The following is a 25,056-nucleotide window of genomic DNA, read 5'->3' as shown; positions in this document are numbered from 1 at the left end:
TTTACACCACAGTTTAAGTTTGAGCTAATAAGTTCAGTTTCCACTGCCGGAAAAGTGCAATATAAGTTTGTCCGTGACCTGCAGCTCTAAATCAGTAAAAGTGAATAAACGGTAAAGCTGCCAAGTGTAAAAAAAGGAGTTTTTTTTACAAAGCATCCGTCTGCAGGTTTTTCAGCCTAGCAACAGTTGTTCTTACCAGTGTTTTATTAAGTAAACTAGTCACAAATGTAACACCATCACCAATGTCACCTTATTCAAATTTCTATTTCATGCTCAGATGAGGGAGAGTCGTATAAAACAAAGTTCAGTATAAATGGATTAAAAACCACATTAGTTACATTCTGGCCTTTTATCTCAAAAATAGACTCCGTTTGATGTGAAACTGCCATTTTGGTTCCTCACATTGCAAATTAATTCTCAGTCAGTTTCCAGGTCTCTTTCTGTAACATGAGGCGAAGGTGTATGTTTAGTTTAGTACAACCAGTGGCGTTACAGATAGTTGATCTAGTGTTGTTTGAGCTTTGGTTTCCTATTACAAAACATGGACACATGCATGTTTTTCCTCCCTTACAGAGCTGCAGTGCAGATTTTTAAAAACACATGCATCATCATGCTCTGAAGATGAATCGGATCTCTTTTTACGGATTTAACAATCATTTTATTTTATTTAGGATTTAGAAAGGTCAAACTTTTGGCTTCACAGCACAACACTTAAGGGAAGATTTTTTTTTTTTTTTTTTTAACCCTCAGATTCTCTGTTAATCACCTACCAGAGAAAAACTGTCCAATCTCACAGATGAAACAGTCAAATGTGCTGGATAGCAAAACATTCATTCTTTATTGACTGGAAAAATACAAGGACCAAAATAAAAAAAAAGAAGAAAAAAAAAAGTGCAGTCAAAACAAAACCCCCAAATCACCCATGATTCAAATCCCCAAAAGCAACTTAATTTCATCAACTGAATACACTTCAAAATGACAGCATTAATGTGCAGCAGATAAAGCGCTATGTTAAATCATGCCACTAAGCGGAGAAGGGATCGCAGAGAGGGGTGGTGGTGGGGCAGGTAGTAAAGGAGGGAAAAGGCCAGCCATTTAGCTAGTACAGGGCATCGTGAGTCAAAGCCGCAAGTCAGGAAAAGCATCATCATCACTCGAGTCTCTCAGATCGCATCGATGTCAATGTCGTCCTCTTCTTTCTCTGGCGTGTCTGGTTTCACAGTCTCCACTTTGAGCTCGCGGGCAGAGGACGAGTACACCACCTGAGGACAGGAAAACATGCAGCTGCTCAATAAAAACCTTCAACTGCATCAGCATCAGACCTCTCACAGTAGAAACTAATCTGTCGCAACTCTAACCTTCATCGTCAGCATGCCTACTGTCAATTTTAAATGAAATTAACTTTCAAGCTGCTAACGAGCGAGATGTCAGTAGACCGGAGTCACCCTGTGTGGTGAGCTGGTGAAAAGGAATATTGGAATTTCATAGTCATTCTCCAAGCATAGTCTACAGATATTAAAGTGATTTGATTCTTATAATAAATTGCAGTTTTTCATACAAAGGGAAAAAAGCCACTAAAAGTCTGCATCCATTTTAAATTGATTGACGCAATAGTCACAGGACTGGCCTCTTTGTGCTTCCTCCTTTCAGGGTGCAGCTTCCTTGTTGGAAATGTTATTCCTACTTCTTCCAGGAACTAGTGGGCGGAGCTGACCTATTTAATGATGCAGCACACCTGAGCAGGCTGACAGATTGGTGTGAGTGCATGCATGCATATATGGATATAAGTATACAAGTAAGTGCACACACTTATATACACCTATATCCATAATGCACGCTCTGACTACATGTGGCAGCTGGAAGCAGTTGTGACAGTGACGGGAATCATTTTTGCTTTAATCTGGACGCTCTCAGTAACTCCTGAGCGGTACACAGCCAAGTGACCACTTCAGATAACTCTACCTCGACATTCTCATCATCTTCCTCCTCCTCTTCTTCGCTGCCCTCGCTCTCCTCCTCTGCCTCCTTCAGCCATTTGACAAAAGGAGCGGCCTTGGCATGGATCTCTTTGGCAAGTTCCTTGGAGACATACTTCTTAGAAACCTGATGAAGAAAAACAGAACGGATTTAATGCAATGACTGATTTCAGTGTAAAAGACCTCAAATAAACAAGCCCTTAGGGCTATTTGAACTGCAGTCTTCATTCTGCTGTTGCAGTATTTAGCATCCAACAGTTAGTGTATCCAAAGTAAATAAAATACCGTAAAAGTCACACAGTTAAGGGAACGTTAGCTCAAATTTTCAGGATGTACAGATACCAGCAAAATGTTTAAAAACTCAATTAATTCTGTATTTATTAATAGCACTTTTTAATCTTTATACCTACTCATTCCTCCACTTCTATTGTTTAATATATTTAATTCACACATTTTGAATTGATCACAATTCAATTTGCTCTCAGCTGTGTCTATTTGTTCCCAGACCAGCTTGATTGCATTTAAAATATGCCACACACAAAATTTACAACCATTAGGGGCCTCAATAGTGCACCAGAATCTCACCCCACACACAAAGCCCCTTTAAAAAGACCAGGTCTTACATTTCTTTGTTATTGGCCTTTTTAGGCTTTCTTTGGTGAAACACTGTCTGAAAGGATGTGTTGAGTCCAACACTCTGCTTTTGTTATGCAGTGCAGGTTAGGTGTGTCACTCTCACTCCCCACTTGTGGTGGGAGATGTGGATTCAATGTATGGTCAGACTGGTAAAACAAAACAGACTAGCTTGGGCTACCACACACACAGGGGAAGTGGGAATTCATTCTTTGTCAAAGGTGGCCCTAGTCCACTGCACTTCCTGCTGTTTGATGTATTCATGTCCTAAAAACACAGCTCTTGACCTCAACTTTTTGGCAGCATTATACTTTCAGCTGTACTGCCCCAATCACGCATCGGCTGATGTAATTTGTAGCAACTGTTTGCATAAAATTTTAAGGCTTAATACAGTCTTACTCCTGCAGCTAAGGACCTGGAACCAGACAAATATTAGAGCTCATGTTTCATTTGCAGAATGAATCTGTTCAAACAGATTTCAACCACCTCTTCCTCACGCTACTCCAATCATCAATATTACCAGGGAGGTTTGATATGACGACTGACACCTCTGCATACTGTTAGGCGTTTTTAGTGGCTCAGTGCTACAGTTTCTGAGGTTGGAGGTTTATCCAAGTGTCTCCTGAGGCATTTCAGTCTTTCAAAGTCAGGGTATTAGACAAGCTCTAATTTCACCAATTTAACAAATACCAGCTTTCAGTAGAATACAGTTTTGATTTTTATTGTTTGTTACTCTAATGAAGGCTCTGTGCTGCAAAGAATAAGCCTAAATCTAATTTACTTTGCCATTTCCCTTTTAAAGATCTATCAGTGAATGCTCATAACCGATTCATGGGGTAACGATTAATTACCATCTGCTCCCAGATCACCTTTAGGCTTTTAATTTCTGGACAAAACGGGATCAAGTTCAGCAGGCATTTCTTCACTCCCCCTTCTGCCTGGAGCGTGTGTGATTCAGAACGCAGGGTTTAACTTCACATTAGTAGTTAAGTCCCTCACCTTCTCTGCCCAGGCGAAAATCACGTCCTCCTCCAGCAGGTCAGCGTCGTACAGGTCTTTGAGGATGATGGGAACACGTGGCAGGAGCTGGACCTGATGCAGCTTCACGACACACTCAAAGCCTCCCAGCAGATACTTCTGGGCTTTCTTGTTGTTGTGGCAGAACTAAGGAAAAGATTAGGACAGCCATGAGACATGTGAAACACACCCTGATGTGAGGAAGAGGACAAGACTTTCAACTTTGAGTGCAAAGTTTGAGGTTGCATCAAATAACAGCACCATGAGGACACGCAGCACAGACTTGAAAATGACTTACACGCAGGAAGTGACGTTTGTACTTTTTGATCTGGTCACGGATGTTCTCGTTGAACAGCAGTTCGCTCAGGATGAGCGGGCCCATGGCCTTCACATCCAGGCGCTCTGCCTCCGCCAAGATCTCTTTATCAGCTGCGTCAATCGTTCCGCTTTCCTTTTTGTTCTGCACATTTAAAGAACATATGGTTATAGGGGAGAAACTAAAGTATCTCCAATTCTTGTGTGTGCAAGTAAAAGCTATGCATAAAGGCCAAGCACCGAACACCGGTTCTTCATTTTTAAAGTGTGCTTTTGTTGTTTCACAAACTCCTGCCGAGGAAAATTCAGGACAGGGGGACCCTTACTTTCACAAAGCTGTAGAAGAGGTTGACCCTATCCTCCAGGGGTTTCTCCAGGTCCTCGCTGAGCGTCAGGTTCTTGGCATGATCGCTGATCTCCTCCATTCGCCGCCTCTGTGCCTCCTCTGTAGTCTCCTCTGCCCAGTCCTCATCATCGTCATCTCGATCCTAAACAGGAAACCACAGAGGATTCAGGCAAAGCGAGATGGTGCCGAAACACTCGGGCTTGCTTGGATTTTGCATCTTAGTGGGTCATATCATGGTGAAATGCGACAGAGGGCTGTGCAGCCAATAATAATAATAATGATAAAGAAAATTAAATACAACCAGAAAAAAAACATTTGCATAAAAAAAAAAAAAAAAAAAAGGAAGAAGAAATTGCTGATGTAAATTCAGACTAAAGAGAACTCTTTCATTTGAACTGGAGGAAGTGGTTCCGGTTGAGAGCCTCGAGGACACGTATAGTGCAAATGTGGAAGTTGCTAGACTCAGTTTTTATGCAAACGCCAACTCTTTTTGGAGGTCTTTGGGTGTCGGCCCCACCCTTTCAGTGGAAAATCCATTACAAAGAATGTTTCACAACACAAGTATCAGTGTGGACCTTAATCATTATTACCATTCCTGTGAAGGGGGAAATGTGGGATACATATCATGAACTGTGAATACTAAGGAGTTTGAACAGTTCTACAACACTGATCCTTCACTAGGAAATCTGCACCACAAATCACTGCCAAGCATTAAACCTGAGCAAACGGTCAACTCTGAGCTTCTTATTTTGACGGGGTTGGTTGCTGAGAACTTTTCAGAGTAAGGGTCATCGGGGAAAAAGTTACAATTTACACCAAAAGAAAAACAGCATACGAGCACAAGAAGACCCTTGAGTCTCTACTCAAAAGCCACTAGACTGTGTGGCATTTGTGTCTAAAACAAAAGCTGGCACTTCGCTGACTACTACTGACTTCAGCGGTGTCTGAGAAAACCGTGTGTGAAATGATAGAAACGTTTTATGCTAGTGTCCCGTGGCTGTAGAAGCCCAGCGGGTGTCTGGGAGCACAGCAGACGCACCACAGCCTCGGGAGCATCAAAGTTGTCATGGTTTCCAGCCTCGCCACTGCCAGAGCCGTTTTCCTTGTCCTTCTTGCGGTTCTTCTTCTCCTTCTCTTTCTTCACAGATGCAGATCCACTATCATTGCTCTCTGTGTTAGGGAAAAAACAAAAGTCTTCATTAGCAAGTCTGTCTTGGGGTTTTGGCTGCAGTTCCCTTTTCTGGATTCACCATAGAGAATTTCAAACGCCGCCCCCCCCCCCCCCATTTTTATTTTATTTATTTTTTTACTTCAACTCTTCATGAAAATAAGGCAGAACAAGGAGAAAAACAAAAAAGTCTCACCAGGTGGGTTTTTGAGGATGAATGTGCAGAGTTTGTGTCTGGTGTCTAGCATGCCGCGATATCCACAGGCCTTACAGGAAGTACCAATAGTTTGTTTCTTGGGATTGACATGCTGCAAGGACAAAAATTATTACCTAAAAAACTGCCACACAATCTAGTACTCTTTACACAGGCAACTTTTCTTATACTAAATTTAAAGTGGGAAGTCGCCTTATTTAGTAATTTAGTATTTGTTTATTAACTACGTGATTTTCATAGTCACAAGGTGCTGTAAATGCAAAGGAAATAAATGAAAAATAATTTAGTTTCATAATAGCCAATAAAAGGGGACATCATCATCATGAAGTCATATAGTTGTATTAAATTATTACTTTGTTGATTCCCTTTCTGTCACCACCCACAAAAAAATAAATAAATAAATACTCTGCACCTGCCCCGGAGATGCTGTGAAATATTTACCAGATCAGTTTCAGGGTTGTCACACTCGGCACACAGCACAAATTTTCTGATGAACCCATCAAGCATGTCCTGCAACTTGTTCGCCTCGTGGGATCCGTTGACGATGTAACGATCGTTTTTGGTATCAAACTGGGTCTGAGCGCCGAGTTCACAACCAAAAAACTTGGTCGGGTCTGCGGAGGAAAAGCAGCACATGAGGCCACCATGACCCAAAAAAAAAAAAAAAAAAAAAAAAAAAAAAAAAAAGGAGACTTTGCCCTGGTAATTATTGATTTTGAAGAATGTTACTGTTTTTTTAAAGATGTTAAACATTAGGTGTTTGTTTGCTTTTAAACTGGCACTGAACATGACAGACATTTAAGCTTGACCATTCTGCATCAAATACTCCAATTACAAAATTATGTAAACGAAAAATGTCAAGAGTACACAAACTTGTCGACCAAGCCAAAGAGCATTTTTCCCTTAACTGCACATCTTACAGTATCAATCGAATGGGGTCATTTAAATTGAGTAATTAGCACATTATCATGTTTAAACAATTCTATAAACAAAACATCTCTCCTTCACCTGAGGTGAATATTAGATAAACATTTAAGTCGACAAAAATGTCATTCTGAAAATAAACTGACTTTAACAAGCTCTAGTTCAATTACAGCTAAATACTAAGATTTGCATGTTGTTACTCACATGTTGGAGGCCTGTTCAGAGCCTTTGCAACATCAACCATGTTGACAATGACCGTCTTGATTCCATTCCCTTTGCCTTCAACCTGGATTGAAAGGAAAAGCCCACATGTTAATATTTACACTAAAACATTTCTTCCTACAGGACTTCAAAATGTCAAACCCAACGCTCATTTTAGGAAACTTTAGACTGATTCCAACCACTATTCTGATGCTGGTTTTCTCTCCCCAACTGACAAATCTAAAAAACCAATAGCGAGTGGTTACCTTGGCAATCAGACGGGGCATCTTGTAGCGATAGAACTGGTCTGACACGCTGCGGTTGACGTTGACAGACATTTTGGCTGGATGTTAGCACTATCAGTAAGATAAAAGGATCTTGGTTGGGGATTTTTCGGGATCTTCTGTCTGGAAAAGAGGGGATGACATAAACGACTGCAAGCGTGCTCGGTCTCTGACATGAAAAACGTTGTGCCGCTGTGGCTGCAAGCTCCTTGCTTGAAGTCTAGATTTCCACCACACAGGTTCCAACGGCTGCGCAACAGCTCTGAAAGACGAGAGGGACAAACATCAATATTTAATAAGGAAACCCCACAGTTCATGTGGGTGTTGCAATCCTACATTGGGTGCAAACAGGGTTTTTTTAGACATGCACTTATGTTACACTTCTAGTCTGTCTTTACAGAACTTGGTTAACCATCTAGTCTCTTGAGGAGTTTGTTTATATTCTAGTTCTACAAAGTAACAACTTGATGACTGCGGCAATTGCATAAAGACAGCAGTGCAAATATTAAATTTCAGATGACTTATCGCGTAAAATAAACATCTTTTCACCGCTGTCGGAGTTTGTATACCAACCAATTGAGAAAATGCACCATGATGAGAACAATAAGATGCGGCCTAGTTTATTTTGTGAACCCAGTGGTTTGTAGCCTTGGTAGCATCTAATCCACAGGAAAACAGTTAAAGATTCCTGTGGTGCAGGCCTGCTCTTGAGTGACTGCCACTATTAAGAAAGACCAGACTCCATTACGACACAGATCCAAGCCAGAGGGAGAACCAATCGAGGACCCAGTAGCTCCCAGAGACGACTTATTCAAATAATTTTCTCAATTTAACAGGAATTCCCACAAAAATGGGTCAAGACTGAAAATATCCCAGCAAATCCAAATCATAACCATGTGATCCAACAGTGAGCAAGCATGACATGGGCCCAAAGAAAAATAAAAGCTCTGCCACAAAACTGGATGCTTCTCCCACCTTTTGTTGCCATATAATGCACAAAAAAGGGCTTTGTGAACCCCTTTGTCTTACATGAGGGCCCCTGGCTTTAGTCATATAAGGCCTTCACTTTTTTACTAGGTCACAAACAGGGAGGCCTAGCAGCTGCCAAACAACTCCCCCCTGCTGATGGTTTTAATATCAACAACAAAGTCTGCAGCAGTTATTGTCTCACACACGCAAGTGCGAGTCGCATTGAAATGCCTCCCAACTTGTTTGCGACTGACACAGTGGTGTCCGATTTTAAGATCTTTGAGAAGGGCAGAGGTCGAGCCTATTTCAGGAGGAGGCTAGCTAACTAGCTTAGCAGCTTGGTGCAGAGTGCGTCATACAGTCACTGCACACGAGTGACGGACTGGAAGACGCCATTTTGATACAGTGGCACAGAAATCGTCTCATATTGCTGAATAACGCTGACTAAAGCGTTAGCTTTGACAAACAAATAACACCACACCATATATCGCGCAAGAAATTTTAAATAAATCGTAGATTGCGTCCAAAAACTTACCGTTTTCGCAAAACAAAGACATAAACACAACGCTGATCTTCCAAGAGCCGCAGTGAACGGTGGTCGATGCCTGGTGCTGGTTGATGTTATTGACTGCAACAGGGTTTCTTAATGATTTTGATGCTCTCAAAGAGGCACAGTTAAAGACCATAAAGTATCCAAAGTGCGGCTGCTCTTCCTCAAAGGCAGAAGGAGGTTATCTGGAACGTCCTCGGGGTTTGGGGACCTTTGGGGGAAAAAAAAAAAAAAAGAAAAAAAGATCGTTTCGTTATCCACACAAACTGCAAAGTAAAACGTTTACGTCGAGCAAGACAGCCATCTGTGTTCACTGGGTGGGTATTTCAATCGTCACGTACAGCATAACTGCCACGAGGATTAAACGCTCCATTACGCCCGTTAGCGATAGCGCCACACCATGAAAAGATAACGTCGGCCAGCTAACTAGCTAAAGTTAACGCTGCACGTGTTACACAGTAAAATTCCCCATAAATTATCTTACAGATCTAACAATGAAAGCGGGACTATTAGAATTAATCCCTAATTTGTACCTTCAAATTCACGTTCATTGTTAGCATTATCCGATGCGAAAACAGTAGCTTGCGGGCCAGTAAATAGTCAGATCCCATGCGTTAAAATGAAATGAGTGGACGTCACACAGCTAACGCAGTTATTAGCCAAGTCCAATCAACGCGGTTGACGGAAGATAACGTGATTAAAATTGTCCTCGGTGGTAGCTAGCAGCTGTTTCTTTGTGAAATTACAGTCATCGCTGTGAAATCGTCGTTAGGATGAGGCCATGAAAATGTGATGAAATAATTTCGGACCTACCTCTCGAATGTTCTGCGAAATGCTGCTACTCTCGTCGCTTTTACCAACGAACGTCAAGCTAACGACCGCAATAAGTTTAGCAATATCCGGGTCTCAGCATTAATTTTAAATTAAAAGTCTGCTGAAGTCGCACTCCATGTGTATGTGAAACATGCACATAGAATATGTGGGGAAAAACCCCATCCTTTAGGTTTTAAACAAACGAATTAGAATTAGAGACATAAAATCGTTTTAGCCACCTGATCTTGCTTTCAATGACAGACTGCAAGTGTTACCCCCTCAATACTTCTCTCAATTCTTCCATACTTTAGCTGTTTTATTTTGGAAGGAAAAGGAAACAATAAGCTTTTATAGACACATTCTCGTTTCCCATTGGCTGACGTCGTGACGTTGTACGTGCGTAGGCGCTTCCTCAACTTGACTGCCTGCAAGCCGAAACATTGAAGATGGTGAGTATGAAATGGCGAAAAGGCCACGGTTTCTCACATTTACATTCAGTGCTTCGAGCGCTCGACTTTTTCATGAAACTGGCTGTCGACGCAAAGGGGCCGTGATCATGGCTTCAGTTTCAGGCTGTGTTGCAGTAAAGCTCAGTTCTCAGATGGATCAACGATCACATGACAGTTGAGCAATTTAGTCTCCAAAATTCACCGGAACAAACTGCAAACACCCATAAAGTCACACATTTCCATTGCACAGCGGACTCCCAGTGTGTCTTGCTTGTTCGTGAATAGTTTTGTTGTGTGTTTGATGGATACAACGACTTCTTTTACTTTTCCCTTTTTGCCAATGAGTTAGCTTCCGGAGCTAATAGAGCTAACACTTCATCTTACGATCTTACGAAGCACTTTCCTGTTCTGCGTTAATTTTTGTCATCCAGCTAGCAGCCCGCACTTGAACTGTCATTTTTAAAATGTATTTATTTAATAACCCAGTTAAACAAGACTGTTGCTCCTTTGGAACTATAACTCACAGGACTACATTCATTTTGTTATGTTTTATAAATTCCAGGTTATGTAGTTCGACATATTTATAAACACAAATACTTCGATACTAGACGATTCATCAGAGCTTAATTGCAGCCATCTCTTTGATTTGCTTCACCGCATTTTTTTTTTCATTTGCTCACAGTCAGGCGACTACAATATGTTTTGCTTAATGATTATCACTAACCATCGACCATTAACAACTGTTTCAACCACATTGTTGTTTTAACCTTTTTTTTGTTTGTTTAAATGATTAATATCTGTCTACTTAATCCATTCACTTTTTAATTTCTAATTTCAGTTTCCCCTTCTTGTCCCCACTCTTTCTTGTCTTTATTTTCATTTTTTAAATTTTGTTTTTGTATTTCTTTCCCCCATTCTCTGATCATGCCTCATGTTGATCTCTCCACGCACATCATGCCTTCCTCTCTATCTCACCCCACCACCCCACTCTGCCTTTTTTGCCTGTCTCCAAACAACCAGGCTGGTCACCGGGTAAGTGTTCCCGCTCTGTCCTGGATCCCTGTTTTCTGATCGCTCCTCTGCCTGGCTCACTAACATGGGACTGGGATTGCATGGCCCCAGAGGTCTGCTGTTTCTGCATCTCTTGCACAAGTAGCTGCTGCTCCTATAGCAACTGCAGTGCACTGAATTGTTGCCTAAGCAATATTAATAAGACACTAATCAATGACAAGAAATCCACTAAAAGTAACACAGCAGGAAGCTAAAAGATGTTTCAAAGTCTAAATGATTTTTTTGGGGGGGGTCATCAGTTTTTAGAGAAGGTAAACTGCTGTTTACTAGTACAGAAGATAACATGATTGCACAAATTCAGACCAAGTGTAACATTCTAATATAAAATTTTGAACATGGTCTCGCACACTTTTGTGCATCAGTCCTGGTTTGTCTTAATGTTCACCAGTTGAATTCAGACTTTTTTTTTTTCTACCCAAGTCATCACATACTATCACAGCCATTGCTCTGAATTTCTGTGCTGGCTAGTAGTTAAAACATATTTGTAGGTTTAATGTTTAATACAAACTCTTGGTTTTGTTGGTGTTTGTTTGTCATGGACTCTTTGTGTAGTGTAAAAACATAACTACCTCTTTTATCTGCCATTGAGCGTCTGAAATCCAGCTGTGCCAATTCAAACCATATTTTTCTGCCGTGGGCTGTTTTCCACTTGTGTCGAAAGTTACTTTCACAATACCCAGTTTGGACTCAGACACTCAATTTAGTCAGATCCGTACTCACAACTGTTGCCTTTTTCCCAGATTTGAGCTTTTTGAGTGAAACCTGTTTATCCACTGTACTAAATTAATCTGTGCAATAATGTAAAACTTTTCTGAAAAAAGTACAGGAGAATTTAACAATAACTAACTGAGGAGTACAGCGGTTATGGTGGAATCTGTTTGCATTATTCTCTTCTGCAGAATTGACCAGTGGCGTCCCGTAGGGCTCTGTCCTCTGCCCACTTCTCCTTTCTGTATTCTTATGCTGCAGCATACAGGCTGTAGCAGGGATGGGGCATAAATTTCTTTTCAAGGGACCACATGAGAAACTGGGATTGTTGTGCCACACCAATAAGCTGAACTTAGTTCTGCTCAATATGAATTTTATCTCTTTATAAGCTTATTGGTGCACACTTTTGCAACTGTCCCATTTTCTAATGCGGCCCACTGGGAAAATGAAATGCTCAGCCATGGCTGAGAGCTCATCTGTGGGTAACTAACCTGTCTGCGTGTGTCTGTGCGATGATATCAGTTGGTCCTGGTGTTAGGTGACCTGCACATCCCTCACCGATGCAACACGTTGCCAGCCAAGTTCAAAAAACTGTTAGTGCCGGGGAAGATCCAGCACATTCTCTGCACAGGGAACCTCTGCACCAAGGAGAGCTATGACTACCTGAAAACCCTCGCTGGGGATGTGCACATCGTCAGAGGAGACTTTGATGAGGTTTGCGTCTGTGTGTGTGAACAATAAAATAAACCACATAGAAGATACTAATCACCGTAAAACAATTTTATTTTGCAGAATTTGCAAAAACAGGGTTCACAGGATGTCTACAAATTGTGTTTCTGCATATTAATAAATAGCACAGAGGAAGAACATGGATCATTTACTGATCCTAAAGACTGATTGGATTGCTCTGTAATTAAATTATAATTGCTGTTCTCTCAAACTGAGATTTATCCATGTAGATCATGATTTTCAAAAATGATCCCATTGAGGACATGACATCTTTTAAATATAGCTCATTCTGCCATTTGCTGTCTGTTTAAATCTGTGCATAATTAGTACTTTATTCCATAATTAGACTTGTAAGATGAAACCAGTGTATAAACCTTACTTTACTCCATGTTTTTCTCATCTCTCATTTGTTGTCCTGATATTGTCTCAGAACCTGAACTATCCAGAGCAGAAGGTGGTCACAGTGGGCCAGTTTAAGATTGGACTCATCCACGGACATCAAGTGATCCCCTGGGGTGACATGGCCAGCCTGGCACTCCTCCAGAGACAACTCGACGTTGACATCCTTATCTCTGGGCACACACACAAGTTTGAGGCATTTGAGAATGAAAATAAGTTTTACATAAACCCTGGTTCTGCAACTGGAGCCTACAGTGCCCTGGAAAGGTGGGAGCCCGTATAAACCATGAATTTTGCTTTGTTTAGGAGGAGAGTTAGCCATGTTTTCATGATTTTGGTGAAGGTTGGTGGTTTGAACCCTGGCTGCTGCTGCGAAAGTATCAGTATCTAGGTGCAAGATAGTGAACCCAGAGTTTCTGCTGTGCAATCATTGGAGTGTGAATATTAAGATAACCTTAATAAAAATAGAAAGCAATTATATTTCTACTTGACTGCTCAAGTAGAGTAGAAAAGCGCTGTATAAGATACATTTATAGACATTACATTCTCATCTTACCAGACTGTATGTTTCTGGGGCTAACTGACTGCTGTAGTGTAACAACATGAATACTATGGATTCTGATCTTAAGCGTGAAAATGGATGAAAATGTACACAGCCCTGCATAGAACAAGTACACAGCAATATACTACTCGACGTGTACTGTGGAAAAAACACGGGTGATCATATACTGCAGGAAAAAAAAGTGTTGAGAGTCACTGGGCAACCCGTCACTCTCCCTGCAAGAACCAAGTAAAAAAAAAAAAGAAAAAGAAAAAAGTAAAACATGCTCTGCACTTGTATAGTGTTTTACTGCTCTTAGCTGTGCACTCAGACACTTTCAGCTACAAGCCTCATTCACCCAAGCACGTTGTAACTTTCACACACACACACACACACACACACACACACACACACACACACACACACACACACACACACACTCCAGTGGATTCATCAGGCTTCATTATCTTTCCCAAAGACACTGTAGCATGTGAACTGGAGGCTCTACATAGTGAACCAAAGCTGACAGAATTTCAGTGTATTATTTTACAAGTTAAGTTAAGAAGCCCTGTTTCCCTTTTCATTGCAAAAAGACATTTTGACAGTTAGTTTGGTTAGTCTGCATGAGATTATTTCCACAGTGGAATATCATATTTTAGTTATGTGGTTCCCTAAATATGCTACAACTTTTAGAAATCCAAAAAATAATGAATGTGCAAAGTAGTAGAATATTTGGAACGATTTCATATTTTGATAACTAATTCTAATTGGAGAACTGATCATCAGCAACTAAGAAAACTGTGATTGCTTCAAGCTAAATTATGGCATCTTTTAACATGAACTAGTTTTCCCAAATTATAACAAAAACAGATTTTTGCTCATGTTGCATAACAGATCTCCATGCAGATAGTTCTGCATTCATGTTTGAGGTTTTTAGATATTTGTCTCTGAATTTTCTTTCTCCACACAGACGTAATGGCAGCAACTAAAATTCTGTAAATCCTGCTCAAAGCATTTATGTTTAACACAGATCTTCTAGGAAAGAAACACTGCTGTGGATGTTTTTAATTCTGAGGTGTTTGTAGTTAAAGTTTTTTTCATTAAACTGGGTGTAATTAAAGAAATGCATCTGTTTTCTCTTTCACAGCAACATCATCCCCTCTTTTGTATTAATGGACATCCAGGCATCTACAGTGGTCACGTACGTTTATCAGCTGATCGGCGATGACGTCAAGGTGGAGCGAATTGAGTACAAGAAATCTTAAAGGAGAGCACAAGGAGAAGGAGAAAAAATTGCATTAACAAGGCTCAGTTTATATTTCATTCCTGTCCACCAGGGGGCGGCAGCTCCCTCAGAGTCACCACAGTGTTAATGCTATAGCAGACTTCTGTAAGTTAACTCTAAAAGACCTGTGTATTATATTGTTTATATGTCATCAGCATTTGCTTATACCTGAGCTGTCTTTTGGTAACTGTAGAGAATGCAATAATATTGGGTGCCATTTTTTTTTTTTCTTTTTGGGTTTCTTTTGTTTTGTTGTTGTTTTAATAAACACCCTCCTCATGTCCTGTACATGTAACAGGCCATTGCTTCCTGTAGTTAGCCTCCTTTTTTTCATTTCTTTCCCACAATAAAGATGTAATTTCACTCCATCTGTTGCTGTGTGTTAAATTATATTGACAGCAGTAACAGCCATGCATAAATAGTGTTTCGGTATTTCATTTGGGAAATTCTAATTTATTTATACTTTTACTCTTCTGTCTTGAAAACTTTGAGGATAACTCAACGTGCTTATTTGAAAAAGAAATCCCCTAAGTATTAATCCAGATAATACTGAAACTTTGTGATACCATACGGACAGAAAAAAGCCTCCCTGTTCCTGATTTCAGGCTACTTGAACTCGCTCTTTTACACTCAAAGCTGTTTGCGTCTCTGAAAATTGCAAAGCACTGATTTTTGCCACAAAGGAAATTATGATCATCTTTGCATATATTATAGTGTTGTCTAACATTCTAGTTATGCCCCCATTAACCTCCTAAGACCTGAACTCTTCCACGACATGCATTTTTAATTTCTCTTTGATATTTGGGCATATTGGGGCCCGATGAATGTAAAAACAAAGAATTGCCAGATTTTTTTTTTTTTTACCTTATTTTTGTTTTTAAGAAAAATAAGAGCCACATAAGAGGATATTCGTTTAAGATTTTAATAGAACAGTAGCAGTATAATGTCCTTGTAGAGCAAAATTGAGTATTTTGGTCTAAATAACCCAAAATGTGATGTCCACATATGTGGACGGCAGGTCCTAGGAGGTTAAATAACACACCTGGTACAAATCATGATTACAAAAAGGTGGAAATGATTATTAAAATTGTTTTGAACCACATATTAACATCATTGGCGGGGCCATGGCAAACATGGACAGGCTGCATAAGGTTTCAGGTTACCTTAAATAATAGTTAAAAAAAAGGCCCCTAACTCAAGTGATGAGCCAGTTTTGTGTCTACACATAACAGACAACTTGGCAAATCTACGAAAAATGCCCAAGAAAACAGTCTGACAGACATGAAATTGTATTTTTGCACGAAAGAATGTGATTCCTAAAAAGCTATCAGTTAAAAACTTGGCATATCTCAGCATGGTGTGCTGTGTGGCCTTGACAAATTTGGGGAAACTGGACCAGTAGAAGACAAAAGAAGAAGTGGCAGGTCTAAAAATATCTATTTACAGCATACATTTTTTGGATATGACAAACATCTTTAAGAAATAAGGAAGAAAAAAAAAATCTAGCAAAGACCTGACACAGGACTAGAGACTCTTCAGTTGATGAATAAGTGGACTGAAAATCAGTGGCAACAGGTCTTAAGGTGTGGTGAGTCGAAATCTGAAATTTTTGGTTCAAATCAGCCACTTGTGAAAAGTTAACAGAAATGTGAAAGCAGAAAAGTATCATCAGACTTTAATCCACCATTTAAAACAATGTAGAAAGCATCTGATTGGCAGCACTTTCATTTTTCAGCAGGACAATAATCCTAAACGCTGCCAATTCAGTAAAAGGATACCCAGACAGAAAAACACCCATCAGTCATTAACTGGCCTTCCCCAAACCCCACACCAGAACATTACTGAAGCAGTGTGGGATCATCTTGGCAGAGAACAGAAGAAACAACAGCCAACAGACGAGAATGTCCTTTAAAAAGCCCGGAGAACTATTCCTGAACACTAAAGAAATGACAGGAAAGCTGCCTTTTCTTGCAAAATATCAAGAAATGATGGGATGGCTAAAGAGTTTTGCACAGGACTGTAAAACAGATGAGTAGAAATTAATAGCAGCGACTATTAAAGTGAAAATACAAGTTCCTAACCGGATAAAACAAAAGAGACAGTCACACACAACTATAAACATATACATTTAAGAATCGCACATGGAGAACATAGATGTCAATGAGTTTATTGCAAGTGAAAATAAAAAAATAATACAGTTATCAGACATCAGCATATCATCAATGCCATGCCTCTCTCAGAGAGTTTTCATCCATGCAGGACGTCGAGTACACGCGAAGAATTTGAAGATTTTAAACTTTCCTGAATTCCAGAGGTACTTATGCAACTAATGCGTCCCAAAACATCTGTTTCATATCAACAATGGGAAACCTGCGCTAGCGGCAAAAAAAAGGGAAAAAAGGCTTAACTTTTTCCATTAACACTAAGAAAAAAATCCACGTCGGCTTCATTGAGCCAATGAAATTAAAACACTTCATTATTTTGAAAGAAGAAAACAAACTCTTCTTTAAAGCAGCCAAAGCAGCCAAAGCAGCCAAAGAAACAGTATCTGCTATGAATACTAATGAGCCTGTGGCCAGCACCAAGCACTAAGCACGCCAGCACAGGCACTCGCAATCACCTCCCATTATTCCTCTCTTTAACGGTAGCGATCACGTGACTTCATGGAAATCAAGTCTTCCAAAGGCTTTCCCCCAGTCACAGAGGGCGCTACATTAACTTCATCTTTACATCTTACAAAAACTGATCTTGCAGATGCATAAAACATACTTTAAAGCTTAAATAGGCTTAAAAAAATGAAAAAAGATAAACAGTAACACATTCTGATAAGGAGGAATTCTAACAACACAAAACTCAGACACAGCTGTACATTTAGAAGCTCACATACAGAGTATTTATTTCTACAAATACAAATAATGCATGATCCAGATAACTGTAAACAATTTCTAGATGCAAGTGAAAATCTAAATTCAAAATTCTTGAAGCTTTCCTTTAAACACCAGTAGTGTCTGATCAGTATATACAGTATTTATACTGGAAACTGAATTTTGTAGCGTTTAAGTAGCAGAAAGCTTCACTATATTATTATAAAAGAATCACAAATCAGATAAGCTGTCACCATCCCATCCTCCCACAGAGAGTGAGCTCAGACATTCACTCAGAGAATCAGTAGGTCTTCCCTGCTCTTCTTCCTCATCTGACAGTCTGATCCTGGCTCCTGGCAAAAAATGAAATGTTTAACTCTACAGAGGAAAGCGAATATGTATAAGATAGTTGATAATATTCTTGATAACTGGCATACTCTCACTGGCTGCCTTATTATGTACACCTTGCTCATAGTGGATTGGACTGACTGCTGATTCTCTGTGGCAAAGTTTCAACAAAGTGCTGGAAACATCGCTCAGAGGCTTTGGTCCATGTTGCTAAACATCCATGATGTAAATCTCCCATCTCACTACAAAAATTCCTCTACTTGACTGAGATCTGGTGACAGTGGAGGCCATTTGAGTACAGTGAACTCATCGTCATGTTCAAGAAACCAGTTTGACATGATTTATAACATGATACCCTATCATGGGGATGTAGCGCTCATAAAGGGTCAGACATGGTTAACAATACCCAGGTAGGCTGTGGCATTTACACAATGCTCGGCTAGTACTAAAGACCAAAAGTGTGCCAAGAAAAACATGAAACAATGATATCCTCGCACTAGCATCTACCTATACTGTTGATCCAAGGCAGTATGGAGCCATGCTTTCATGTTGTATACTCCAAACTCTGACGTGAACTTTGCATCAGAAATTGAGACCCATCAGACTTGACAACCTTTTTTCAGTCTTCTGTTGTCTAATTTTGGTGAGCCATCAGTTTCCTGTTCTTAGCTACAGGAGAGTCACCCAGTCTGCTGCTGTAGCCCATGTGCCTCAAAGTTTGATGTGTTGTATATTTAGAGATGCTCTTCCGCATATCTGGGTTGAAACAATCTGATTTGTGAGTTACTGTTGCCTTCCTATCAGCTTAAATTGGTCTGGCCATTCTCCTTTGACCTCTGGCATTTACAAGGCATTTTCATTTTGCCTCTCACTGAATACTTTCGTTTTCAAACATTCTCTGTAAAGCCTAGAGATGCTGTGTGGGAAAATCCCATTAGATCAGCCATTTCTGAAGCCATTTCTGTCACCAAAAACTATGCCATGTTCAAAGTTACAAAAGTCACCTTTCTTCCTTATTCTGAGCCTCAGTTTGAACTTCAGCAGGTTATTTAACCATGTGTGCATGCCTTAATGCAGTGACTTGGCACCACTTGCGAGTTTATGCGTGCATATTGCCATGTATTTGTGTTTATGAGCAGTTGAACGGGTGTAATTAATTACAGTGTCCAGTGAATTTTTAGTTCACAGATGATTGTAAACTAAAATATAACATTTTTGAAGAAAGCTCCAAATAATTCCAAATGTTTTGCTGACTTACTCCTTGGACTTTTCCTTCTCTGTGTTTGTGACAATGTCCCCTTCTTAGCCTTTCTATGTGTTGATGCAGATGTATTAAAGGACCTGCAATTTCAGATATGTTACATTAAAAGTTTTATTGACTTCTCTTTCTTTTTAAAAACTATTTTCAATGTTCTCATTTTGAATGAAGTCTTCTTAAGTTCTCTGTATTATTGTAAGATCTTAACCTTACAATATAAAGCACTTTGATGCAACTGCTGTTGTGATTTTGCAGCATATAAATAAAACTGCATTGAACTGAGAATTCTTTATCATTAAATAATATTATTTATGTTTTTTAAATTAATAGTTTTTCCTTTTGTTGTTTTTCCTTTCTCAGTGTTTTTCTCTCTTTGCTTTCCTTAGTCGGTAATTTCCAACCCAAGGGGATTTTTTTTTTTTTTTCTCCACACTGTTGCCAGTTGTTTGCTTGGGATTCTGGAGTTCCTATCTATAATGTATTGGGAACTTTACAGTATAAATTACCATGAAATGATGGTTCTTATATTTTACATTTTAAAAAATATAAAGATGAGCTAAATATTGTGGCAAAAAGTTTTCATTTTAACTCTTTGCAAGTCTGAAAAGTAAACATGGAAATGAGCTGCTTGTTAAGTGCTTTCAAAACCTCCATGTGTGACAACTATAATTATCTACATGTGCAGACTAGTTCAGATGTGTAAGGCTGTTAGGCAGACACATTAAAAGGGAAATAAGGTGGGATAAAATAAAGTGATGATCCTTAGGATATTTAAAATATTGTAACTTAAGCTATCACTTGATAGCCCACGTCTCACCTGGCTTCTTTGTTCTTTGGGAGAGAGGGTTTTCCAGAAAGTCTAGCACTGATCTTGCTCTTGTTTTTTGACCTTGAAGAAACTTCTGATTGCGTTTTTGATAGATGATCCTCTCTGTCGTTCCCAGGTGAGGCTACAGAAGCCTCAAGTAAGTCTTGTTTGTGGTTGTAGTCTATGATTTGGCACAAAGACAAAACAAAGATACAAAACAAACCACAGTGTGAAAGCCGTTATGTTGCTCACTGACTCACTGTAAAGGATTGTGACAGGTTAAGTCAGATGCTTAGCAGTGAAAGTGATTTACAAATTGTTTAGAAAAACATAGACATAGCGTATAACAAGAAGTTACATTTGAATTTTATTTATTTTATTTTGTTTTGGTTCTTCTCACCTGCTCGTATACACCTGTACTGCACGTTCATGTAGTGCTGGGTGACGAGGCTCCGGACATGCTCAGTGCTATAGGAAGCTGCAATGCTGTACAGATACTTCCTCTGAGCTGGTGTTAGTGCTGTATGCTAAGAGGCAGGCAGAGATCACTTTTCACTAGGATCCACACTGAACATATGAATCCACATGTGCAAACACGGTTAGGTGTGGATGTTACAGAAGTTACAGAAGAAACATAAATGTATGCTTTGCCAGTGCTTCTAAAGTCCTCTGACTATGATGCGGGCACATTATTTGCTGATTACAGTGGACAAAAATGGTCTATAGCCAATACGATCAACAATTTACCTTCAGAAATGAGGCTGTAGTCACACTTGTGGGGATTTGTATATCTGTTAGGCGTTGATCGGCTGGTCTGCTGATTTTCAAACCACTGTTGACGTTTCCAGCACTAGTTTGAAATTCTGTTAGTAAATAGAGAACAGACAGTAATTTGGAAAAAGTTACATTTGAGGATTATGACATTTTTACTTAGAGGCAGGATGTGAGGAACTAAATGTCTATGGAGGCTTCAGATGAAACAGAGACTGAATAAATTAAGCAGGAAATAATGCACAGGTACAGACCAGCTCTTCTGTGACTGTGACAAAAGGCAACGTTAGAGATGCAAAATAGCTACAAAGATACTCAAAGTGACTCCACATTGACCGATAGGACATGCAAAATAATCGTGTTTGTAATTTGAAAAATGAAAATTTAAAACAGAAGACAAAAAGATTACAATTTTTATGGTAAATGGCCTGTATTTGTATAGCGCTTTACTTAGTCCCTAAGGACCCCAAAGCGCTTTACACTACATTCAGTCATTCACCCATTCATACACTGGTGATGGTAAGCTACATTGTAGCCACAGCTGCCCTGGGCTGCACTGACAGAGGCGAGGCTGCCGGACACTGGCGCCACTGGGCCCACTGACCACCACCAGTAGGCAACAGGTGAAGGTTATCATGTCTTAGGTAAAACAGGACATGATATCATGCAACAGTAGATGTTCAAAAACTCATTAATTCTTATTAATTAAGCATTCTTCATCCATGTCTTAATGTCAGGTATTTATACATTCTAAATAGATCTGTAGTTCAAAATTTGATATGAAAGTTAATTAAGGGAGTAGGTCAAAGTAGGTCAAATTGACCTGGGTCATATTAGGTCATATAGGTCATCTTAGTCTGCAGGAACCAAGAGATTTGCACATGGGCTCAGTTACACTGTCAAACCAAAAGGACTTCTAATTAAAAATCAGCACAAGTGAGCTTTCTTCCTGTTACCTATCAGGCCTGACCGCGGTCAGATTCAGGTGTGGGATTTCACCTGGTTTCCACTGATCCCCTCCATGTCCTCAATAACAAAAACCTTCCTCTCAAGTTTCAGTGCAGACAAGATATAATATGTTTGGTTTATTTAACCATGGAAGTAGTGCATGCATATCTGAAATCTAACCCAAGGAAAAAAAACTGAAATAGGCAGGATGCAAGGGATTCAATATGCAGAAGGGTTCAGTGGAGTGGGGTCACTCTGTGAGTTTCTTCATAATTCTGCTCATTTTTTTACTGCTTACTTGTTCATTTTTAATAATATGCAAAAATTTACACATACCCATTTTCACTGATGCATCAAAATAAACCTGCAACAGAAATGTATGAGTTATATTAACATGAAAATAAAATAAATGCAATAAAGATGGCATGTTCACTTTGACATGGATTAAATTTCAGACATTACTTTACCTTGGCATAGTCTCATTATGCTGGATCCCATGGAACACCTGGTTTTCTGCAGATTTCACTTGCTTTTTCAGTATGAAACTGTACACAAAGCCAAATAGTCCGTGCACAAGCAGCAGCAGCCAGTTTACCTTACCTTTAACACATATCGTCCACACTGAGGCCAGCCTAGATAATCAAAGAAAAGAGGCGGTCTGCTCTAAGGACTTTGGACAGTGGGTGTATCCTTTCTAAGATGTTGTAATTATAAACTGAAAGGAAGATATGGTGTTTAAATTAATGCTGGTAACTGTAACCTAAAGATGTCCTGTAATGCTCAGCATGGACAAAGAGTACACTGACATCCTTGGAAAAAAGCAGCAGCATCGGGCTGTGGTTATTATATTATTTTACGTATGCACCACTCCAGTTCTTGGAGTGGCTACTCGAGGCTTTCTCTAAAAGCAAATCAGTCCCTGTAGACTCCCATGGTACTCTCATGGCCTCCCTCTTTCATTGCAACTGTCTGTTTAATGATTTCTTTGTTTGTTCATTTGTGCTGTTGTTGCAGTTTTCTTTCCTGGAATGATCCAACATTTTCAAACAATCATAATTCTTCAATACATTTGAAGCTATCAGACTCTGAGAGGCCCATAAATAAGGTGAGGTCTTGTCTCCACAGTGAAGCTTTGTACAGTATTTTCGGTACTTTCATGTAACTATTGGAGCTCTTTTATCTCTTGATGACTCAGCTCCCACTTAGATACCCCAAAGAGTCAGTGGGTGTTAAGTTGTATTTTCAGTCCATGCAATAATGTTTAACCCAAACAATCAGATTTATTGTATTAAAGCATGCATCAAATAAAAATGCGGACTGCTTGTGACTGTTTTACCATTCAAGTTTGCCGGCAGTGAGGGGATTATCCAGATCGTCTGCTTGCTGTTGTGCACGCCCATGCAGGGATAATCCCCCCCATGTTCATAACAGCTTTCTCTCCAGAAAATGTTTGTAATGGAAATTTCCTCAAGGTTTGCAGAATTAGACACACCCACTGTAATTAGTTGAGGTAAACGGTTTGCAGCAAGCAGCATCAACAACCGCGGGAAATTTAAAAATTTGAATGCAGCCAGTTTCATTGGCTCACAGAGGCAACTGTAAAATGTGATGGCTTAACAGAAAGACTGAGCATCATCAGTTGGGTGACTGAAAAATAAATAAAAGGGAGCTAATATTTTACAAGATTATTTGCACATTATAGAGTAAGTTAAATAAAATTCAGCCTCATGTACAATGTAGACACAGAGTAAACACATTAAATATCCTCCTGGACAAGGAGGACTGCCATAAAGAAAGTAAATAATGCATGGCATGTATAAAGTGAATAAAATACCTTTTCAGATTATATTTATTCAAGACTGATATGATTAACTATAACTACTGCTTCTCTATAAATTGAATCCCTTTAATGATTCATAATTAAGCATTTTTCAAAGCAATTTTTAGCGAATATTAAAAATAACACTGATCATCTCGTTAAGAGGCATTGTTCTTTTGGAAACCTTGGGTTCTCGCATTCCTGTGGATGTTCCTTTGACTCACAACAACTAGTTAAAACTGTTGTATCCCAGGCAGCCCCCTTGGAAAAACCATTTCAAAAGGCCTTCTGCAGTACCACAGTGTGCCACTTGGGAAAGGGTTTTTCTGGGGAAATTCCACTCCCAAGTCCACTCCTAGTCTCTCTCTCTCACACACCTCTCATCCAGTTGCTGGTTCCTGACTTTCAATTCATCATCAAAATGAGATACAGCACTGGAGAGTTGTACTTTGTTGCAAACAGTGGCAGTGACAACGGTAATTTTTTAATATAGTACATTTCATTACACTTAACATAAAACCTAAAAACCTATGTAGGTCTACTATGACTCAAGGCAATGGAATCAACCAAACAAACTTTAGAAAGGCACACAGTAATTAAATATCAGCCTGTGAGAATAAAGAGGTTCTGAGTTTGTTTTTGAATGTAGACACAGCTCTGTTTGACCTCATGTCAGCAGACAGCTTGTTCCAAAGAACAGGAGCACACTAACTGAAAACTAATTCTGGGAAGGTTTAAAAGATCTGTATTTGTATTAAAGATAGTTAAAGAGTAACAAAGAACAGATCCTCAAGGATCCACTGTTCAAATTTTGACTTCTGCAGATCTAAAACTACTGAAATACAAACACGTCTATCCTCAGTGTGTTAAAAATCAGTTAAGATCTGTTAAACCAACTAAATCATGAAATGTTTGAATGCTGAGAAAATAAAGATCTGAGACAGGGCTACAGTTACCATGTAACAATTGATTTAAGTTTTTATTTTATTTTCAAATTGAACAGTGACATGTCTTCGTTGCACTTTCGTGTATCTTGTTGACATTACATGTACATTATCTTCTACCTGCATGTTACATGTACATGTATGTATATTTCATGTAAGTGTACATTATGTGTATGTTACATCTATGTTATGTCTACATTACAGGTGCACGTACCTTATTGACGTTACATGTAAATGACGTTACGTAAGTGTTTCGTCTACGTTGTTCGGCTTGAAAAGTTTAACAGTGCACGAGAATTAAGCTACACTTACATGAGAAAAATTCTGGGCCAGCTATGTTTCACACCCACAGAAGCGGTGTGGGAAGAAGCTCTTGGTGCACAGTTTTCATGCTGATGTTAATGTCAGACGCACTAAGCAATTCATCTGTATCTTTGTTTGGTCTGCCATTTGCTGTGGTTCCCAAAAACTTCCACTTTTGCAATAATATCACCCACAGAAATTTCACAAACTCACTTGTTTTAATGGTGACACATTATAGAACACACTCAAATTCACTGAGCTCTTTAGAAAAACTAGTCTTTCACAAATATTTGTAAAAGCAGACTGCAAGCCAGGTGATTTTAAACAGTTTTAGGGCCAAAAACACCTGAATTCGAAGAGGTGTGGCCCAGTACTCCTGTACATATAGTGTACCTGTTGCC

The 25,056-nt window shown here is 39.4% G+C and overlaps 3 protein-coding genes across 7 annotated transcripts; 1 reads left to right on the top strand and 2 right to left on the bottom strand.

Annotated features, from left to right (window-relative positions):
- Window positions 1-812: 812 nt before the first annotated feature.
- eif5 (eukaryotic translation initiation factor 5) lies at window positions 813-9,762 on the bottom strand. 3 transcript variants are annotated; one of them, XM_039603022.1, is made up of 12 exons: window positions 9,650-9,762; window positions 8,583-8,808; window positions 7,061-7,340; window positions 6,798-6,879; window positions 6,111-6,283; window positions 5,652-5,763; window positions 5,327-5,457; window positions 4,268-4,429; window positions 3,925-4,086; window positions 3,609-3,773; window positions 1,963-2,103; window positions 813-1,262 (listed from the first exon to the last, which is right to left on the bottom strand). In XM_039603022.1, the coding sequence occupies exons 3-12, from the start codon at window positions 7,130-7,132 to the stop codon at window positions 1,164-1,166; spliced, it is 1,299 nt and encodes a 432-aa protein (XP_039458956.1). In that variant the 5' UTR covers window positions 7,133-7,340; window positions 8,583-8,808; window positions 9,650-9,762; the 3' UTR covers window positions 813-1,163. The 3 variants fall into 3 exon arrangements, with proteins under 3 accessions (XP_039458956.1, XP_031609405.2, XP_031609406.2); XM_031753545.2 differs by lacking the exon at window positions 9,650-9,762 and adding an exon at window positions 9,411-9,622; XM_031753546.2 differs by lacking the exon at window positions 9,650-9,762 and adding an exon at window positions 9,131-9,373.
- vps29 (VPS29 retromer complex component) lies at window positions 9,738-14,960 on the top strand. Of its 2 annotated transcripts, XM_031753555.2 has the most exons (5): window positions 9,738-9,859; window positions 10,880-10,891; window positions 12,161-12,352; window positions 12,798-13,033; window positions 14,455-14,960. In XM_031753555.2, the coding sequence occupies exons 1-5, from the start codon at window positions 9,857-9,859 to the stop codon at window positions 14,570-14,572; spliced, it is 561 nt and encodes a 186-aa protein (XP_031609415.1). In that variant the 5' UTR covers window positions 9,738-9,856; the 3' UTR covers window positions 14,573-14,960. The 2 variants fall into 2 exon arrangements, with proteins under 2 accessions (XP_031609415.1, XP_031609416.1); XM_031753556.2 differs by lacking the exon at window positions 10,880-10,891 and having other exon boundaries at window positions 9,791-9,859.
- Window positions 14,961-16,745: 1,785 nt separating this feature from the next.
- Window positions 16,746-22,208, bottom strand: LOC116331045 (protein FAM216A). 2 transcript variants are annotated; one of them, XM_039603112.1, is made up of 7 exons: window positions 22,057-22,208; window positions 21,926-21,953; window positions 20,618-20,733; window positions 20,271-20,397; window positions 19,880-20,051; window positions 19,063-19,145; window positions 16,746-17,809 (listed from the first exon to the last, which is right to left on the bottom strand). In XM_039603112.1, exons 2-7 carry the CDS (start codon window positions 21,927-21,929, stop codon window positions 17,688-17,690), a joined length of 624 nt encoding a protein of 207 aa, XP_039459046.1. In that variant the 5' UTR covers window positions 21,930-21,953; window positions 22,057-22,208; the 3' UTR covers window positions 16,746-17,687. The 2 variants fall into 2 exon arrangements, with proteins under 2 accessions (XP_039459046.1, XP_031609426.2); XM_031753566.2 differs by lacking the exon at window positions 19,063-19,145.
- Between the last annotated feature and the right edge of the window lie 2,848 nt (window positions 22,209-25,056).

Source organism: Oreochromis aureus, linkage group 19 (genome assembly GCF_013358895.1).
Source record: "Oreochromis aureus strain Israel breed Guangdong linkage group 19, ZZ_aureus, whole genome shotgun sequence".
NCBI lineage: Eukaryota > Metazoa > Chordata > Actinopteri > Cichliformes > Cichlidae > Oreochromis > Oreochromis aureus.
The sequence above is the reverse complement of the archived record's forward strand: the minus strand, read 5'-3'. Positions and strand labels throughout refer to the sequence as shown.

Coding starts and splice junctions, on each gene's coding strand:
- LOC116331045 (XM_039603112.1), bottom strand. Junction 20,052..20,270: donor GTACAGGTGTATACGAGCAG/GTGAGAAGAACC, acceptor GCCAAATCATAG/ACTACAACCACAAACAAGAC. Junction 19,146..19,879: donor CCAAAGAACAAAGAAGCCAG/GTGAGACGTGGG, acceptor CTGAAATTGCAG/GTCCTTTAATACATCTGCAT.
- eif5 (XM_039603022.1), bottom strand. CDS start 7,132: ATGTCTGTCAACGTCAACCGCAGCGTGTCAGACCAGTTCTATCGCTAC. Junction 6,284..6,797: donor TCTGAACAGGCCTCCAACAT/GTGAGTAACAAC, acceptor TTTCCTCCGCAG/ACCCGACCAAGTTTTTTGGT. Junction 2,104..3,608: donor TTTTCGCCTGGGCAGAGAAG/GTGAGGGACTTA, acceptor TTTCTTCATCAG/GTTTCTAAGAAGTATGTCTC.
- vps29 (XM_031753555.2), top strand. Junction 12,353..12,797: donor TCAGAGGAGACTTTGATGAG/GTTTGCGTCTGT, acceptor ATATTGTCTCAG/AACCTGAACTATCCAGAGCA. Junction 13,034..14,454: donor GCCTACAGTGCCCTGGAAAG/GTGGGAGCCCGT, acceptor TCTCTTTCACAG/CAACATCATCCCCTCTTTTG.